Source organism: Camelus bactrianus, chromosome 17 (genome assembly GCF_048773025.1).
Source record: "Camelus bactrianus isolate YW-2024 breed Bactrian camel chromosome 17, ASM4877302v1, whole genome shotgun sequence".
NCBI classification, from domain to species: domain Eukaryota; kingdom Metazoa; phylum Chordata; class Mammalia; order Artiodactyla; family Camelidae; genus Camelus; species Camelus bactrianus.
In genome coordinates this window covers 18,862,614-18,883,414 of record NC_133555.1, presented here as the reverse complement: position 1 = coordinate 18,883,414, position 20,801 = coordinate 18,862,614, and the positions used below count along the sequence as shown (strand labels likewise).

General features: G+C 43.3%; 1 protein-coding gene across 2 annotated transcripts in view; it reads right to left on the bottom strand.

Annotated features, from left to right (window-relative positions):
- TAFA4 (TAFA chemokine like family member 4) overlaps positions 1–20,801 on the bottom strand; it is a 147,697-nt gene that overhangs the window by 8,824 nt on the left and 118,072 nt on the right. For both annotated transcript variants that reach the window (XM_010951953.3, XM_074344497.1), the window contains exon 4: positions 12,172–12,327. In XM_010951953.3, the coding sequence (XP_010950255.1) occupies positions 12,172–12,327 (156 nt within the window). The remainder of the gene's footprint in view (positions 1–12,171; positions 12,328–20,801) is intronic.

Sequence of the window (20,801 nt, the reverse complement as noted above, 5' to 3'; positions counted from 1 at the left end):
GGGGACCCTGGCACCCCCTCCCGTGCCAACTTCCTAGACTCATTAGCTCCACTGCGATTTCCATTTCCCTTTAGCTCACCATCCCCACAGCAGTCTTCCAAGAAAATGATGGGCGTTTTCACCCCGTGAAGCAGAAAGTAGCACCCCAGCCCTCTGGGTTTGTAGGCAGATGAAGAGAAGTAAAGAAAAACCACCAACTAGACTGGTTATTCCCCTAAATTCAAAGGACAAAAAGGACTGTGATGGATTTTCACAGGAGAGCCCACCCAGCAGGCTGGTACAGGACAGAATCCAAAGCCGGGGTGGTGTGTGTGGATTCAGGGGGTAGGAGTAGATTCACCTTATTTTTCTTGGTGACACAGCAACACTTTGAATCAAATCCATCGGGGTATGTGTTTCTTCTCAAACTACCGCTGCCTGAGGAGTTTGAAACTCAAGTCCAAGAAGGTCTTTATCCAGGCATACCCTGGAGAAATCCAGACTACCACAGTAAAGCGAGTCACACCCATTTTATGATTTCCCAGTGCATCTAAAAGTTACGTTTACACTATAATGTTGTCTATTAAAGGTGTGAGAGCCTTATATCTTTTTTTCTAAAGTACATACCTTAATTTAAAAAACATTTTATAGCGCAAAATTGCTAACCATCATCTGAGCCTTCAGCAAGTCATATTCTTTTTTGCTGATGGAGGGTCTGAAATATTGCAGGAATTCTCAAAATGTGACAGAGACATGAAATGGGCAAACGCAGTTGGAAACATGTCACCACTAGACTTGCTCGATGCAGAGTTGCCTCAAACTGTCAATTTGCAAAAACGCAGTTATGTGTGAAGTTCAGGAACACGAGGTATCCCTGTAAATCCTCCTAGCTACTTTTTCTGGAGGGCCAGACACAGCAGAAAATGCTCCAAAGACGTTTAGGCTTATCTATTTTTACTGCAACACTGAGGTAAAAAATGTGATTTTTTTTCTGCATTTTTATCAAGAAGAGAAAAATGGAGGCCCAGTGGTATTAAGTGACTCAGCGAAAAGTCACGCATTTTGCAAGGAGCCAAGCTGCATTTGATCGGAGGCAGGCTAACGCCGGCGCCTCCCTGTTAACCCTTCATAGGTACTCCTCCCTCACACCAGAGATCCCTACTGGAAACAACTCCTTGTGCATACGCAGCCACAAACAGTAACACAGCAAGACAGGGCGCTCAGAACTCCTCCTGTCAGGCAAATAATGCCGCGTGGCACGATGAGGGCACAGGATGGCTCCATTGCTGGCCGAAGTGACCACATGCTGCGTCTTCACCGCATGCAGCCACCCTTCCAGATTCTGGCCGAATACTGAGCTACTATCCATTTAGCCCCATCCAGACCAGTAGGACCTAAGTGAGGCAGATCTGTGACCTACAGCAACCATTTGCTGTTTATATCAGAAGGTGCCAGCATGGAGAACAGCACAGAGCAGAGCCTGACACTGACCTGGAGTGGGTGGGCGCACTGGGGCCAAGTCAGAGAAACTTGCATTCTCTTCAGCCCCCAGCCACACAGCCATCTCGCCTTAAAAGTGCCTTGAAAATGACACAGCTCCGTACAATTTTATGTATGATCTACCCTGTGATTGTCCCAACCACCTTCAGAAGCAAGACCAGGTGGCAGATGCTTCTAGAAACAAAACCCAGAGCTCCCCACCAAGTGTGCAGTCAGGGAGGAGGTAACTGAATCTAGAGTCCCTTCCTCTCTATCCATCTGTCTTTCCACCTAGATCACAGTTTACAGTAACAGTTTAATCAGTGCTACATAGACTTGACCGTATTCATAGCGCTGACCAGTCGTTCATTTTTTTCTGAATACCTTGCAATGGTCCCAAGTGGATATAAAGGTAAGACACAGTTCCCAGCCCTCAATTTAAAATACCATCTGCAGGACTGGACAAGTTATATAAATGTTGACAGAGCTTTGTTATATTTACACAGAGTTAAAGCTACATTTGAAATACCTTTTTTTTTTTTTAATCTTTAAAACTGTACCTCACACAAACTTGCTTCCGATCAGCAGGGGAAACCTCTGTACTCTTGACAGGTCTCAGAGCTACATGGATGATTCAAAAGAAGCCTTGACGGGGGCTGGTGATGGGTTTGAGGGAAGGCAGCAGGGGCAGTGAGACAGGGAGTGGCCACCTGGAAGGCAGGAGAACCCTGGGGCGGAGGCGAGGGGTCAGCAAGGAAGCGAGGGATGTTCAGTTGAGGAGGGTGGTCTGGGGAGCAACCTTGAGGGGCTGTCAAGACCAACTCAAGACTTGACTCTCTACGCAGTAGGGAGCCATGGAAAGTTTCTGAGGAAGGTAGTGCAATAAGGCAGGAAAATCTGTGTCCCTAGAGGAATGAGTCTGGTAGAGGATGATGAAAGAATTTACTACATCCATTCTTTTGAATCATTACTCTGAGGGAGTAGACCAAAAGAGGGAGGTGAGAAATCTGGGAATAAACTCCCTACAGAGGAAAGTTTATCACAACCTCATAGCAGAGAAGTGCTAGTCCTTCCTTACTGGACCCCTGGGAATCCAAGATAATCCGATGCCAAATCTAGAAAAGGAGCTTGAGGCGGGAAAAAATGATGGATTCATGCATCCATCACAGAAAAATATGCCATTTCTTAATTAGAAAGAAAATAAAGCATTATTTGGCTAATATTTTGTTTAGGATTTAAATGTAATTTACTTACATAAACACAAGAGGGAAAGAAACATATACGATCAAGCCCTTATAAGATCATGTCACTGTCCTTTCATTTAACTGGAAAATGCAGGGAGATAATCTGAAAGACAGATCTCCATAGGCGCCTTCAAATAGCATGCTGCCCTGGAATTTAAATTATTTCTATTTGTCAGAAATACACCGTGTTCCTATGTGAGAGAAGAACCCACTGAGGGAGGGCCCTGCAGGCAGACACTTGATAGAGAGTGAAGTTTTCTTTACGGAAGACTTCATCCCAAATGTTCTTGCAGGAAAGGGAGACAGTAAGCGCCATCACCGGAGCCAAAATGTAAGTTTCAGATTCCTTTAGGAGTGAAGGGTGAGGGACTAAGGAACTCACAGCTACGGCGAAAACCAACGGAGGGTCTGACCTGACAGTGAATAAGGTGCTGAAGGCGCCCAGAAGTCCCAGCTGTGAGCGCACCCTGCGTAGGACTGGGAGCTGAGACCCAGGACTCAGAAATAGGATTCTATTAAAATACAGAACACCTGCCCACTTCACTGAGTCTTGTCTCCACAGGAAGACCAGTTTGTAGGAGGGATACATTTTTCTCCTCCTGTTACAAAATACCGTAATACACTCTAAATGAGAAAGTGTCTTGTCACTTCTATTTATAAAATTCTTTTAAAAGCCCCATGCCTTCCTGACTTAGGAAAATACACACAAAAAGTCCCTGTCTTCAAGCTGCCAAGCTATAACAAATTTCTAGTTTTATGCAGAAAGGAAATGAAAAACAAACAAAAAAACAGTGAAGCCCTGGTTCTGCGGCAGCAACTAGTGCCTTCCATCATGTTTTTTAGGTGAAAATGTAACGTGATGGAGTAGCTACTTCGCTGCTGGTGCATTTTCTATACCCTCTTGTATGAAACAGATGGAGGAGTTTTTCCCCCATGCCTTGTCCCAAATAAATACCACTCCGTCATCTAAAACACAGCATGTATTTATATAGCTATTCAGACAAGCTCACCTTTGAATAAGACTGACAGGCTCACTTCTCAAGTTGGTCTCTCATTTGTTGATTCAGTTGGGTTGTATTTACAGAGTTCAGGCTTTTCTAAAGAAAAGCGTATTTTTACACTGAAACTACGGACAGAAAGATTAAGAACACGTCTTCCTAGAATATACATCCTCGAGAAAATGGAAACAGTCACAAGAATGTGCTCTGAGATTTTAATGTTTTTCTCTTCAGCTGTTTTGCACTTACCGTTGTTATTTCGAGACACTCACCGTGTTCTTTAAAAATTACACCACTTATTAACTTTTGAGATAGGTAGGGGGAAAGCCTCGCCAATTTCTATTTCTTATTATTTAAGAGAAGAATTCGATTCCAGCCGGACCCGGGTAACGTGCATAAAAGCAGTAGTTACAGGGCCTTTTTAAAGAATGTTCCACTTGTTCACTCATTTCACAAATGGCGCACAAAGTACACTCCCCTTAGGTGAGTGTGCATAGACTTTCTCAGCCCAACACCGTCTCCCACAAACGCATCCACGTGGAGCAGAGAGTCTGAGGCAGGGGTTCTCGACTGTAGCACGACCGACATTTGGGGCCAGATGCTGACTCCTCGCTGTAGGAAAACGGCCCACATCCCTGGCCTCTACCTGCTAGATGCCAGTAGCGCCCTGTCCCCCGGCACAACAACCAGCAGTATCCCCAGACACTGCCAGATGTCCCCAAGGGGGAGCAGATCTCCGTTGGCTGAGAAACGCTGATCTGCGGTCGTCTACAGTTACCGCCTACAGGTACTCAGCCCAGAGTGAGACCCTGTGCTGGCTCATCAGACCCCATCAGAGCTTTGGCTGGGGAAACTAGCACTAGTTCCTAGTAAACACCGTGTCACCTCTATTCCATGTCTCCCTCCCCGCCTCCACTGTGGGCCATGACACAAGTCTAATGTCTGCATGTCCCCTCTCTCTGTCCTCCACAGACACAAAAATCCTGGCTAATCCCAGACCCACCATGAAACCCTACTGGACCTGTCAAATTCAGAGATCACATTGTTTTCCTTCTCAGACATCTCAGGCTATTTCACATGAAGTTTCTTCTCAGTACCTCTTACCCTTACTGGCAGACTCTGGGTTCTCCTTGATTAAAAAGCCCCAGAAGGCAGGCATTAAGTCCTAAAATTGGACTCGACCTAAGACCTCTAACGTCAAGCTGTTTACACCTCCTGCTTTGTCGCCTACCATTTCCAGGGCAGACGGGCTGCCCCCTCTTCCCGAGTCTGCCCCATTCACGCTCGTGCACTTCACGCCCGGGTGCTCCCTCGTCCCCTCCTGCCTGCTGAAGTCAGGCCCACGGCTTCCCGTGCTCGTTTGTCAGTCTTTCCCAGTAAACTCTAGGCTTCTAGGAATCACCTAATTCAAGGAGTCCAATTATCATGCCACCCTCCAGCATCTCGGTCATGCCAGGGACAAAGGTGCTAAATTAAAACTCGATGAATGAACCAACATATGCAAAGGGCATGTCCTTCCAACTCCCAAAGTGCTTTTTAAACGGATACCTCGCTGTCATGCACCTGACCACCGCGGAGTAAAAACCACTCAGAAGACTGCTTCATCGTTGAGGTGGCACAGAGAACACAGCCAGTAACAAAACCTGTGAACTCACATCTTAAAGACAGACACAGTGTATCAGCACATGATCCATAAGGCCATGAAAGCTGTCTGCAGGACGAGCAGTAACTCTTGTCCTTAACTAAGCGAAATGTGACGTCTCAGAAAAGACATTCTAGCATCACTGACAGAAAAAAAACAAACCTTTAAAAAATAACCATCTTCCACTCCTACGCTTTTGTCTTATTAATCATTTTTAAACCCAATGTTTAGAAAGCATTCTCTTTGACAAAATAAATTAACCTTCATGGTACTATACATTAATCTCACTTTATCATGAAACTATTCCATGTTATCTCTATAGAGATGGATTTTGATAAATGGGTAGAATACAGTTCCTACAACAAAACAGCCCTGAATATGCCAGTAGAAAATTCAAAAGGAAGAATGCTTACCAGCTAAATAGTTTCTGTTTTAAGATCCAAGAAATCATAGCTTTAATCAAATAATTCCCCCATCTCTTCTCCCAAATCCCCAATGTGTATTACAGACACATTTCAATAATTCAGGGGGATTTCATATGTCAATTAGAACAAAAAAGCTTGATGGGAGGGGACAAAACAGCTGATTTTTTCCCTTTCTAGCTAAAAAAGCCATCATTTTATGGAGAAGCAATGAAAACACCAGATAAGTATCTGTGGTGTGGATTAACAAAAATGCATAAAGATATTCCAATTTCTATACTCACATTAATTAGCGCCCCCCGCCAATGTCTTCTCGCCTTTGTTTTAATTTAAATGTAAATTCAAGTGAATTTTATATTTCAGATCCTCTCTGTTTTTATTGACAAATAAGATAAGAGGACCATATCGGCGGAGGCTAGGTCTTCCCTCGTGCCAGTAAGCAGCATGATACTGCATAATTATACAGGATGAGGATTAAGCAGGTGAAGCTAAAAAGCCCTAATCAAAGCACATTCTGGTAAGGAATAGAAGATCAGGGAGAAAGGAAAACACACACACATCCTGCCTAGCCTAAACCACAACTTCCTACGCCTCCTCAGTGACTTTGAGCCAATAAACATTTATTGAACACCGACTGTATGCCAGGTGCAGGGGACATAAATTGCAGGACACAGTCACACTCCCATCTTTCAGAGTTTTGGTATTCTTTGGCCATAAATGTTACATTAAAATTACATATTTACATAAAGCTTCTCCTGCTTTGTCCAATATAACAGCTTCTAGTCACAAGTTCCCATTTACATTTAAACTAGTCACATCTTATATGCTCTACAGCCACACATGGTGGAGTGGCTACCAGTGGTAATGGACACATATCCATCATCCCATATAGACATGGAGATACACAGAAAGAACATTTGAATCGGCACAGAAAGTTCTCTACAGACTCTGCTCACACACCAAATAATTGGTCTCCATCCATCACTTCCTGGTCCTACGATAGTAGACAAGTCATTGAGTTAGTTTATGAGTCTGTTTCCTTTGCCACAGACACAACCAAAATGCCTTTAAGCAGAAGAATGGCTGAATAAATTATAACCTAGCCATACGATGGAACAGTATGGAGCAATTTTTAATAAAACAAGTCATTATGTACTAACACACACAGATCTCCACAACCTAATACTGAGGGGAATAAAGCACGCGGGACTAAGAAACATCTAATGGGATGCCATTTGTTAAGACACGCACTCCTATGGAAATCTACCATTTTCTACAGACCTATTTTAAATACACAAATATATGGAAAAATATATTGACCCAACAGATAAAGATAGTTACCCTTAGGGAAGTAGACAAAAGGGATTTTGCCCATATATAAAATTTTAAACTAGCTAGTTTACAGTAAGATATTAATAATTTCTTTACTAAAAGATGCTAATTCTGCTACCCTACCCGCAACTGCTTTGAGTGTGGTAAAACATTATTTAGACATAAGATTTTTATATCCAAATGTTCTAGGCCACACAGTATAAATATAGCTTATGAATCATGAGTTCCTGTCAAAGTTTCAAATCTACAGAGACAGTGTTGGTTCCAGATAAAGATGGCAGAAGAGGAACACCCTGAGCTGACCTCCTCCCACGGACACACCGAAACTCCAACTACATACAGAACAACTATTTTTGAGAATGACCTGAAGACTAGGAGAACATATTTTCTACAACTAAGGATATAAAGAAAAGGCACACTGAGACGCATAGGAGGGGCAGACACACACAGGAAGGGATGTTAAAACAATTGTCAAAGAGACTCCCTGCTGAGGAGCAAAGAGTCCAAGCCCCACGTGAGGGGGGTCCCACAGCCCAGGGGTCCCACACCCACACCAGCAAGATGAGCCCTTAGAATGTCTGGCTTTAAAAACTAGTGGGGTGATACCTCACTGTAGTTTTGATTTGCATTTCTCTGATAGTGGTACTGAACAATTTTTCATGTGCCTATTGGCCATGTATTCTTTGCAGAATTGCTTGTTTAGGCCTTCTCCCCATTTTTAGATTGAGTTTTTTTTTTTTTTAATTAAGTTGTATGAGCTGCTTATATGTGGAATATGAAAAAAAACTTATAAAACAGAAACAGACTTACAGACATAGAAAACAAATTTACGGTTACTGGGGGGAAGAGGGTGGGAAGCAGTAAAGTAGGAGTTCAAGATTTGCAGATACTAACAAATATATATAGAATAGATAAATGAGTTCATACTGTATAGCACAGAGAACTATATTCAATATCTTGCAGTAACTTATGGTGAAGAAGAATATGAAAATGAATATATGTATGTTCATGTATGACTGAAATATTGTGCTGTACACCAGAAACTGACATGTTGTAACTGACTATACTTCAATAAATAAATATATATACACAATAATACTATATATATATATATTTTTTTTTTAACTAGTGGGGCTAACATGCAGGAGAGCTGGAGGACTGGAGAAGACTAAGAACCCACTCTGCAGGGATCACACACAGACTCACACACCCCCAGTCCCTGAGCAGAGGCAGCAGCTTAACAAGTACCTGTATTGTACAAGGGTTCACGAGCTAAATTTAGGGCATGTGCCAGAGGGCTAGGGATCTGGTGGAACTTTCTCCAGGGACAGAACTGCTGGCAGGAACCGTGTTTTTCACTCTGCTGTTACCAGCTGGCCCTTGGCCGATGTGCACCACTCCTGTCACTCTCCATCTACCTAGCTGACACTGTGCGCATCCCCCTGCTCTCCCCTGAGGACCCTACCCGCAGTATTCAGCCCTCCAAAGTGGCTCCTACCCTCCCCGGGGTGTGACCTCAGCTGCTAGCAGCACCCCTCCAAAATGGTTCCCACCTTCTACCCCACCCAGCAGTCCACCTTGGCCAGCACCGGTGTCCCTCTGAAGCAGCTCCCGCTTGGGGAGCCCTACACACTAGCACACCCACAAGAGTTGTGATCAGGCCTCACAGCGAGTTGTGGCAGAGACCAGTCGCACGCAGACACGTGCTGCTCAGCGGCCAAGGCCAACCACAGCAGCCAGCCAGCTTGGGGCTAGTCCCGCCCACCGGCATGTCTGCAGCAATCAAGACCCAGCCACTGCAGGAAGGCGCGCACCCCACACTGGTGATACCCCCGGAGCACGTGGCTCTGATGAGCAAGGGCGATCGTGCCACCAGGCCCCACACCAGGGCACCTTACACATAAGGCCACTCTTTTAAGACTGGGAGACGTAGCTGACATAACTCATAGAGAAGGTCAGCCAAAATGAGGACACAAAGAAACACCTTTCCAGAAGAAACCTCAGGAAAAGGACTAAATGAAATGGATGTAAGTAACTTACCAGCTGAAGAGTTTAAAGTGATAGTCATAAAGAAGCTCACTGAACTCAGGAGAAGAATGCAGCAGCCAGTCGGGGGAGATGTAAACAGGAGACCCCGTTCCTGTCCTCAAGCAACCTGCAGGCTAGTGGGAAGGCACACATTCAACGAGCTTCTACAGCAAAATGAGATGCAAGTCATGAACTGGGGGGGTCGGAAGAAATACAGGAACATACAGGAGGTGTGAAAGGAGAGTGGACCAGTGTGTGTGGTGGGGATGAAGCCAACAATCCAGGCAAAGGATACAGACAGGTGAAGCGCAGAGCCGAAAGGGAACAGAAGACGCCAGTCTGGTGGGGTGCACCTGGTGGGCAGAACCAGATGATGCAAGGCTTCATCAGCCAAGCCATGGCCAGGATTGCGGGTTTCATTTTAAAGACGGTGAAAAGTCACTGAAGTGTGGTTTGAAACATGGAGTGACATGATGGGTTCTGTTTCTGTAGAAGGACCATTCTGGCTACAGGGTGAACATCGGAAGACTGAGAGTGGGAAGCCCAGCAAAATGTAATGAGGCCCCCAGGCTGCGGAGGTGCCAGCGGGGCAGAGACAGAGGACTGATCTGAGAGACAGCAAGGAGGCAGAATGCGTATGATTTGGAATCAGTGACAGGGAACATGTATAGTAAACTGCCCCAGCTGGGGAGATAGGAAATTAACAAAGTTTTTTTAATGTTAAAGATCTTCATCTTTTTTTTTCCCAAATAGGTCCACAATCCTTTATCTTCAATCGCCAAATCCAAAAAGCTCTAAACATGTCAGTTACTTCCTTAGGATGGCAGCAAAACCTGACTTGAATTAACATGAGGTTCTTCTCGCCTTATCCCATTCCGCATGAATATTCATATATGTAACTGTATAAATATTACTCTCCGTGACTACTGGGTGCAAACGGAGAAGGCACTGGGTCTGTCAGGTGAAAGATGGTATACGCACTGTTACCCTGATAAGATCTGAATCTGGCAACATATTTGGCCCCCAGGGTTTCTGATGAGGAATTATAGATGGGGAATTTTCTGCCTTCACTTTACAGCTTGAAAGGCGGCTGAGTGTCTATACCACACATGCACACCCTATGGCCCATAGAGTTGTGTCTTCGTTGGGATGCGGCTAGTCAGCTATTATTGTCGCTCGTATGATTCTGGAGGGAAGAATGTGTGTATGTGTTTTAACGGCTGACCTTTACACATGCATCAGATAAGACTGGAAGTGTTTATTTTCAGGGAGGTTTCACGCCACTGTAGAGAAACTTCTACAAGGCTTAACCTCGTGTATCTGTTTCCCTGGGGACTGATGCTTGTTTCTAACAAGGTGTCTGCTGGCAGGAGGCAGGGGCACGGAAAGGGATCAATCCCAGGCCTCCACCTACAACCATCACCATTCCTTCATTTCTTTCTAAACCATCTCCACGCTACTCTGCTAGGGGATTTGGAAACAACAAATGAACGATACCCGATCCCAAACTATTCTCATGGAAATTGCTCCAAAAAAAGATATTTTTATTAATGTTTGTTAAAATAGTTTACTAGAAACAAAGAAAATATTAGTCTGTAACATTCAACATGAGGTGAGAAAACAAGGTTGCTCATTTTCTCAGTTTAGGAGCTGGGAGAATGGCATGTCTAGGGAAGCAACTGCTCCGATGGGGGATATCTGGAGAGACAGCTGGGCGAGAAGGAATCACAGCGTATCTTCCTGAGTGTCCAGGAAAGGAACTCCTCACTGGAAACTCTTGAGAGACATCATTAATAACTAACCTCACTGATCCAAAAATTTATGGAGTTACATGTCCCTTTAAAAATGACACTGCCCTGCAACCTATGGAATGGGAGAAAATATTTGCAAAAGATAAGATTGACAAGGGCTTGATTTCCAGAATATAAACAGCTCATACAACTTAATAAGAAAAACCAAACAACCCAATCCAAAAATGGGCAGAAGACCTAAACAAGCAATTCTCCAAGGAAGACATACAAATGGCCAATAGGCACATGAAAAAATGCTCAATATTGCTAATTATCAGAGAAGTGCAAATCAAAATTACAATGAGGCATCACCTCACACCAGTCAGAATGGCCATCATTCAAAAGTCCATGAATGATAAATGCTGGAGATGGTGAGGAAAAAAGGGAACCCTCCTAGACTGCTGGTGAGAATGTGGTTTGGTGCAGCCTATGGAAAACATTATGGAGATTCCTCAAAAGAAAATAGACTTACCTTATGATCCAGCAATCCCACTCCTGGGTATATATCCAGAGGGAACCTTAATTCAAAGATACATGCACCCCCCTATGTTCATAGCAGCACTATTTACAACAGCCAAGACATGGAAACAGCCTAAATGTCCGTCGACAGATGACTGGATAAAGAAGTTGTGGTATATTTATACAATGGGATACTACTCAGCCATAAAAATTAATAAAATAATGCCATTTGCAGCAACATGGATGGACATGGAGAATGTCATTCTAAGTGAAGTAAGCCAGAAAGAGAAAGAAAAATATATGATATCACTCATGTGGAATCTAAACAAAAGACAAACTTATTTACAAAACAGAAACAGACTCACAGACATATGGTTACCGGGGGGGGGGGGGGGGGGGAGGGTGGGAAGGGATAAATCGGAAGTTCAAGATTTGCAGATACTAACTAATATATATAAAATAGATAAACAAGTTCATACTGTATAGCACAGGGAACTATATTCAATATCTTATAGTAACTTATGGTGGAAAGAGTATGAAAAGGAATATATGTATGTTCATGTATGACTGAAGCATTGTGCTGTACACCAGAAACTGACACAACATTGTAAACTGACTATAACTCAATTAAATATATATATATATTTATAAATATATGTATATATAAGTTTTTTAAAATACTAGTTTTTTTGTTGTCATTTGCGGTTTGTTTTTGAGTCGCAAAGACAGTAAGGTAGAGAAGCTCTTTGGCACAGAGCCCTTCCACAGCACCGGGGAACCTGACCAGGAAGATCTTACCTTCAACACAAGAAGGCTGGGCTCGCGTTGTGCCAGCAACCTGTCCTGGGAAGCAAGAACACTTGACAGTTTGTGATCGCTCTTCTATGCGGTTCTTGTTACAGCACCTGTGCACAGCCACCACCTCACAGGTCCCTTGCTTGATTTGGTGGTGACCTGGTAGACATTCAGGGAGAAAAACAGACCCAATGCCATTAGTAAGAAATGAAACTACCAAGAGTATGAACGATGCCATGACTACATTTTCCAGCTCCGTGTACCATGTTTATAAATCTTTACAACATTTTGTTTTAATGTTGTTTCAAATTTAGATGAAGGTATCAAGAATAGTGCAAAACAAAAAAAACAAACAAAAAAAGCCTCCTATGAATCTGAAGTAGACAGAAGTTTGGCTTCCAGGAACTTCAGTCCCCGGTATCACACCCATGGTCATGTTATGTTACTTACATGTCAAAAGAGATTTAGCAGATGTAATTAAAATTACTAAGATTACCCACACTGACCTAATGTGATCGACAGGAGTTCTTCCAAGTAGAGGGATGAAGCACAAGAGGAAATCAGATTTAAAACATGAGGAGGACCCAAAGTATCAGTGCTGGCTGGCTGGAGCCACAGGTGAAGGAAATGGAGACTACAGTCCTACAACCACAAGGAACTGACATCTGCCAGAAACCTGGAGGCACTTGGCAGTGGGTTCTTCCCCAGAACCCCCATAAAGGCATGCTGTCCTGATGATACCTTGATTTTACCAGTGATGAGACCCTGCACAGAGAAACCAGCCGCACTGTGCCAGACTTCTGGCCAACTGACTCACACCACTAAATCTGTGGGAATCCGTCACAGCAGCCACAGCAAACTGTTAGGACCTTTTACCTGGATTCCCTAATTAACATGTGATCTCATTTGCTTTATCATTCACTCTCTTTCCTATATTTGTCTGAGCCATTTGACAGTGTGTTGCAGACATGATACTCCTTTATCCCTAAATATTTCATGTGTGATTCCTAAGGGGAAAAAAGACATTTTCTGACATAATTAACAAATTCAGGACATTTCACACTAGTACAATGCTATTCCATATTCTATAGTCAGATTTTACCAACTATCCCAAAAATGTCCGTTAGAGTCATTTTTCCCCCTGCTCAGGATCTAATACAGGAGCCCACGTTATGTTTAGTTCATGTTTCTTTAGCTTTCTTTAATCAGAAACTATTCCTCAGAATTTTTCTTGACCTTGACATTTTTAAAGACTACTTGTCAGTTTCCTTGTAGAAAGTTCTTCCGTTTGGGTGGGTCTGGTGTTTCTTCTTGATTAGAGTCAGGTAACGCACTTTTAGCAGATTACCCTCAAAATGTATGTTCTTCTCAGTGCATCATATCAGGAGCCACATAATGTCCATTTGTCCCGCTATTGGTGCTGTTATCTTGAATCACATGCTGACGGTGGTGTCTGCCAGGTTTCTCCATTTCTAAAGTTACTAGTTTGCCCTTAACAATTAATAAGCTTTTTAAGGGGAGATATACTGAAACTATGTAAATACCCCCATTTTTCATCAAACTGTTACCCACAATTTTTAGCATCCATTGACGATTCCCACCTGAACCAATTATTCATATTGATGGTCGCAAAACTAATTCTATATTAATGTTCAAATTAGCTCAGATCCAGACAGGAAGAGACCCTTCATACCAGCAGCTGTGTCATTTTGACATATCGCCATTATTCTTTGTGATCTTACTAACTTTCTGGCTCAAAAGATGTGCCAGGCTTCTTTTGTATTTCCCTGCCCTTATCATTTTTCTCCAAGGAGTCTTGATTATTTTTAGTGGGGCATCAGATCTAGAGACCAAGATCTTGGCACAAAGGTTTAATCACTGCTACCAGGGAGCGATTAGGGGCTGAAAGGGCAGAGAGATCTACAAAGTGTGTATGTATAGTCTTCAGTCCACACTGAGATCTGCAATCCCAGCCTAGCACCACAGGTTCTCACTACTCCCTCCACAATTCTATATTTGTATCTCCCATCACCAGCAATGAGAAACCTGCCCTTCATCGTCCTGTAGCAAATAGAAAATAATTTAATTTACACTGGAATCCATTTTACCAGTTGGGAGTCTTTTGTTCTAACAACAGAAACTTATCTGAGCTCACTTCATCAAAAGAGAATTTATTGGAAGATTATCAGAAGATTGCAAAACCGAGAGAGAATGTAGCTTAACAGTAAGTGGACCCATTCTCGTGGCTGGACCTGAGTGTGTAATTCCACTTAGTGAGTCTGCCATTCTGTTCAAGGTCACGTCAGCTGTGGCAACCACCATCTAAGACAGTCCCCAGTCATCCCTGCCTCTTACTACCTGCTCCTTTGTGCAGTCCCGTCCCACGTGGTACCAGGGTTGGTCTTTATGCAGCAGAAATGTTGGTATGTCACTTCCAAAATTAGATGGCCACTCTCTTTCTGTGCCCCCTGGATCACTCGAGGGAAACCACAGCATGAGCAGCCCTCTGAAGAGGCCCTTGTGGCAAGGAACTGAAGTCTCCTGCCAACAGTCCTGTCAGTGAGTTTGTAAGCAACTCCCTCCCACACGGTCAGCATCGGTCTCTGTGTCAGTGCCAGTAGCATACGTCAGAAGTGATGGTTTGTCTCTCACAGTTAGGTTACCAAAGACAGTGGTGTACTCGCTTCCTTGTTCAACACCCACTCTGGAGGAAACTTACAGTTGAAAATCTGAGGCTGGCCCTCCTTATCACTGGTTACACATCTGTGAATTAAACCAACCAACCATGGGTCATGCAGTACTTTGGTACGTATTTACTGAGAAAATCTGTGTATAAACCCCTGCTGTTCACGGGTCAGCTGTATGTGGATTGTGTTAAGCATCTAAGATTGGGGCTAATTTGTTACAAAGCAATAGATAACTAATACACCAACTCTGGTTATACCAGGATGGAAAGACTTAGTTTTGCTCTGATAAAAACCAATATAAACAAGATTGTGGAGGCAATGTTTAGAAATTATTAATGAAAGGCAAGTTTTTCAAGCACCTTCGAGCACCCTCATGATTTTCAGATACACCATTTATATATAAATTGTTCTATGAATTACAAGAAGTCTCATCTACTCATTAAAATAGGTTGTTTAAAAATATTCCATATTTCAGAGTTTTAATCCATAAAGACAGGCCTTGCACAACATAACCTCTCTATTATGTTGAATTTTTTTTTCTAGCCTTTCCCTGTCAAAATTCAACTGCTGGTAAGAACAAATACTAAGGCAAAGTTTCATTTGTAAAATACATAAAAAGCAACACCAGTACCCAGACAATCAACCACCAGCGTGAGAGAAAGTTTTCAGTCCACTCCAGAAGAAAACATAAATATGAAAGACTTAGTTACAGCTATAAACCTAATTAAACGTTCACAAGAAGAGTGTTGATTTCCCATAGGTACTTAGTTGTCTACAACAGTATAAATAAGAATGGAGAGTTATTACAGTGTCAGTGAAGTAGTATGGGGCTTCAGCATCGAGTCAGCAGAAGAGTGAAGACAGGGAAGACTTCACAGGGCTATCCTTTCTCTCATTTCCAATTGCACATAAGCACCATCAGGTCAAACATCCCCTGATGGGTAAGGACTAGCCACACGGAAAGGAGGGTACCTGGTGAACTCATCCTCCATTCTGTCTCAGTGACTGCCCTGCCTGTTGCTCAGTGTCTCGAATCGGCCAGCACCCTGATCTTGGATTTCTCGCTTCCAGAACTGCGAGGAGCCAGTGTCTGTTTTAAGTCACGTGGTGTGTGGTAGGTTGCTGGGGCAGCTGAGCAAGCTGACTCCTGGTGAGGGCTCTCTTCGCTGGCTTGCGACAGCCATCTTCTTACTGTGTCCTCACATGGCAGAGACAGAGTGCACTCTGGTCTCTTCCTTTTTTTCCCTAAGGGCACTAACCCTATTAAATTAGGGCCCCACCCTATGATTTCATTTAACTCTTATCACCTCATAGACCCTGTCTCCAAATACACTCATGCCTGGAGGCTACAGCTTCAACATATGAATTTGGCGGAGGTGGGGCCTGGAGGGGGGGAGGAACACAAACAGTCTGTAACAGCCATCAAGCCTTAATTAGATTTTAAATAGCCCTAGAGAGTCTATAATGAAGGCAGCTCTCAGCCTCATTAAGAGAATAAAAGAAATATGCTTTAGTAACTTCTGAGAATAGTCAAGAAGTGATTTGAACATTCATTAATATTACAGTTTGCTTAGAATTTTGTTGCTATTTAGATAACCATCCACAAATGCAAATAGATTTTTTTTTTCCCATTCAATCTTGTCTCTGAATAATCAGCTTGCCTGGTCTAGGATTTTATTCATTTATATAGTGCCAACTATGGTATTTCATTGATTTTTAAGATACGTATTTTTTTCAGCTTTTAACATGTCGGGAGGTCTCACAGCTGAGAGCATCTTACCATTTTAATTGGCATTGCTTTCCTTTCTCTGAAATACACAAGATAGCAGTGTGTTTCACAAGTGACAGCACCTTACCTTTGACGAAGTATGGTAGATTGCAGGCACTGTTCTAAACCATCTACAAATATTACCCTATGTCATCTTTTAAAATGCTGTCTTGTAAGTACTATTTTTATTCCTATTTTACCTTTAACAAAATGTCCAAAAATTAATTTGCCCAAGTTAACACAACTAGAAAACAGAAAGAGGAGAGAATCAAACCCAGGCAGTGTCTGTGCTCTCACGGGATGGTGGAAAAGGTAGCAGCCATGGTCGCTAACATTTCACCAAGTAGAGCCGAAACCGTATCTCCACCTCAGCCGGTCACAAGACATGGCTCAGTTTCCCACTGAAAACACCTTTTCTACTTGATGACAGTGTCTTTGTGGATCCATTTAGACAGTCTTCTCAGAAATTTGTGTACTGCTGATATTCAACAATAACCTTTGAATAAGGATGTGCCCTGTTTCTGTGTAATCTTTGTTCCTGGCACAGGAGATAGGTACTCAAACACGTACCTAAAATTGCTGAAGGACTCGCGGCAGGAGACAGGGATCCAGTGTGGGCTCTGTACAGAAATCACTGATCAGACATGCTTGACAACTCACGTTGTAACACTGGAGTAGGGGTCTCCAGAAGCAATAGGATGTGTGTATATACACGCAAAGAGATTCATTATAAAGGAACTGGCTCATATGATCATGGAAGCTAGCAATTCCCAAGATCTGCAGGGTGTCAGCAAGCTGGAGATGCTTGAGACTGATGGCTTACTTCCAGTCTGAGTCCAGAGGACTGAGACTTAGGAGAATCACTGGGGTCATTACGGTCTAAAAGTGGGCAGACTCAAGGCCCAGCAAGAGCTGATGGGTCAGTTTGAGTCCAAAAGCAGGAAAAGACTGATGTCCCAGTTCACAGGCAGGAAGAATTCTCTTACTCAAGGGAAGGTCAGGCCTTTTCTTCTATTCAGGCCTTCAACTGCTTGGGTGAGGCCCACCCACATTAGAGAGCCCAATCTGCTTCACTCAATGTATAGATTCAAATGTTCATCTTATCCAAAAAAAGTCCTCCCCAAACATCCAGAAAAGTGTTGCACCGAATATCTGGGGACCCCAAGGCCCAGGCCGGTTGACATATAAAATGCACCATCATAAACACCATACAGCTGTGCAGTACAGTGTTGCTGGACAGGAGGAAAAGTGAAAACAGACAACAGACAAGAAACCAGTGGCTTTCATGGTTCTCTAAAGAGGTACAAGATGGCAGCCTTGTTCAAAAAGATTGTACCAGAAACTGGCCACTTCAGGTAAATTCACTTAAAACAAAAATGCAAATGCTCCTTTAAACAGCGAGGAACATTCTAGATGGGAAATCTGTCTTCAAAACTACAGCTGAATACATATTACGTAACATTAGTCCTATGCAGTAAGTGAGAGGCTGCAGCTGAAATTTCTCAGTGAGGTTTACTTTAGAGTTTCATGGTGTGGATTGGAGTTTGTAAGACTGAGTTATCCATAAGTGAGGCCAGGTTCACCAGAGACAAACTGGCCAGAGGGAAACAAACAAACAAAATTATCTGTTTTGTGCAGTTAGTCCTTGTCAGTTGCTGGGCCATTTCCCTTCCAGTTTGCTCTGGGTATGGAGATGGGAGGCTGTTATTTCTATTTATTTAACCAGAACTTACACACAGTGTACTATGTGCCAGACACTGTCCTCAGCGCTTTCGGCGACATATTCTGTAAGTGGGGAAACTTTAAACTGTTCCTGATTCTTTTCCACACGTCTGAATTTGCAATCAAGTTGCATATGTTCTTTTCAAAAAAGGTAACTTAACACATTAGCAGAATTGTAAAGCTTCAGATACCTGGTTCCTCACTGACCTACATAATTAACGTATACACCATTGTAAGTGTTATCACAATCCTTACAACAGAATTGATTGTTGTGGGATCGCTATAGAGTATGGATTAATTTTATCTGCCTAAATACGTATCTTTTTTTCCCCTCGTTAAACATGCTCTTAAGAAAAGTTGCAGACAACAGGGTAAATAACTATTTGTCCCAGTGCAGTCAGGACCTTTCCATCGTAAAAGAGATTAAATACAAAACTACATTTGCAATAGAAGTTCTTCGGTTGAAACTACTTGAAAGCTGATGGAGACAGAAAGCATCAGATTAGGGTGATTTCCTTTACGCTGTTACTTCTCTTGTATCCTTTTAAGATCCTTTTTCCCCGTCCCCCTCCAGCCTTGCATGAGAAATGACACCCTCAAAGGGAAGCCTCACACTCCAGCGGTCTTAGAAGGCGCCGGTTTAATCTGAGAAGGGTTTTCCCTATGGCATCCTCCGTATCTCTCTCCGCAGGAGCTGCATCGAGGAAACAGGAGACTGAAAAGATTTCATGAAATGAAAGCAGAGAATGAGGCCGGGGCTAGCCACTCGCCTTGGGGAAACATACCTGCTATTCCTAGTTGTGCTTCCCTGTCCCGGCCCCAACTTGGCTTCTTGTCACAAACGGAAATATCGTAATATAGAACGTAAGACCATGGTAGCCATGGGACCATCAGCTGGACCAACTTGGTAACTCGCTTGTGGAGACAAATACCCTCTGAGCCCCCGCTTTGTGCCAGGCCCTCTGCTGGGGATGAGGCCAGAGGAGTAAAGGAGATACCAAAAAGGAAGTATCTGATGATGCTCCTACAGTGGAAATGGGCTGCTTCTTACCTGCTGGCCACAAAGGAGAGAGCACTGGACCTGGAGTCAGAACTGCTGAGCTGGAATCCCAGCTTCCAGACTTGGGGAATTCGACTGAGTAACTCCGTCTCGGTTTTCTCACATACAACTAGTCAACTAGTGTATTATCTATCTCACGTGACGGTTATGAAGTTTCAATTCAAGTGCTTAATGAACATAGTGAGCTACTTGAAACACCATAGATGCTGAATAAATGTCTTTAGGTTTTCTGTTTATGTATTTATTCAGTGAATATTTGTGGAGCACTTGCTCTGGGCCAGGCACATGGAAACATGACGGTGAACAAAACAGGGCAAAAAAAATTCTCTTCCTCGAGGACCTTTTGTGTTTTAGTGATGAAAGAAACACAGAGCAGGAAAGATGCAATTTAAAACAGGGACGACCTAGGAAGCGAACGTCTGTGTGACATTACAGCAGGTGAGAGAACAAGCCTCGCAGGTGTCTAAGGGAAAGAGGCCCCGATACCCGGAGCTGCGTGACAGGTGGGAAAATCAGTAGGAGATGATGCCCCAAAAGATAGCTGAGGGTGAACGGGCAGGTCCCACAGGGCCTCCTGGGTCACTGGGGGGGTCTGGGCTTTTACTCACAATAGGATAGGAAGCCCCTGGAAATTTTGAACTTAAAAATGACCTGATATGACAAATATTTGTAAAGGATCCACTGTGATGAGCACAGACTAAGGAGGAACAAGGATGGAAGCAGGGAGAGGGCTCCTGTCACAACAATCCGGGCAGAGGTGACGATGGCCTGGACCAGGCTGTGGCAGTGGAGATGTAAGAAAAGGTGGGATTCTGAATCTGTGTAGAAGGTAGAGGTGACAGGATGTGTTGATGGGTTAAACGTACGAAGTGAGAGGAAGAGAGGAGTCAGCGCTGACTACAGAGCTGTCGCCTTTAACGAGAAGGGTGAGGTCGCCCCTTACGTGAATGAGGGCGAACCAGGAGCATGAGTGCTTGTCAGGATTCAGGTGCTGATTAGACACCTAACTGAGGAAGGTCAAGCAGGCAGTTAGATGAGACATTTGAGTCTGGGGTTTAGGAGAAAAGGCTGGTTTTAAGATGGATATTTGCTCATCATTAGAGTATGTGGATGGTATTTAAACCCATCAGACTGGATAAAATCCCCAAGGAAATAACTGTAGCCTGAGTTTTTTTTTTTTTTTTTTTTTTAAGTATCACTTCAATGGTAAGAGTTTAGGAGAAGAGAAGGAGTGGCCAGTGGCCAAAAATGAGAACAAAGGAAGTGGTAATGTAATGTGGTGCAGACACTGTGGAAAACAGTATGGAGATTCCTTTAAAAAAAAAAAAAAACTAAAACTAGAGTTACCATATGATCCAGCAATCACACTATCACACTCCTGGTCATATGTCCAGAG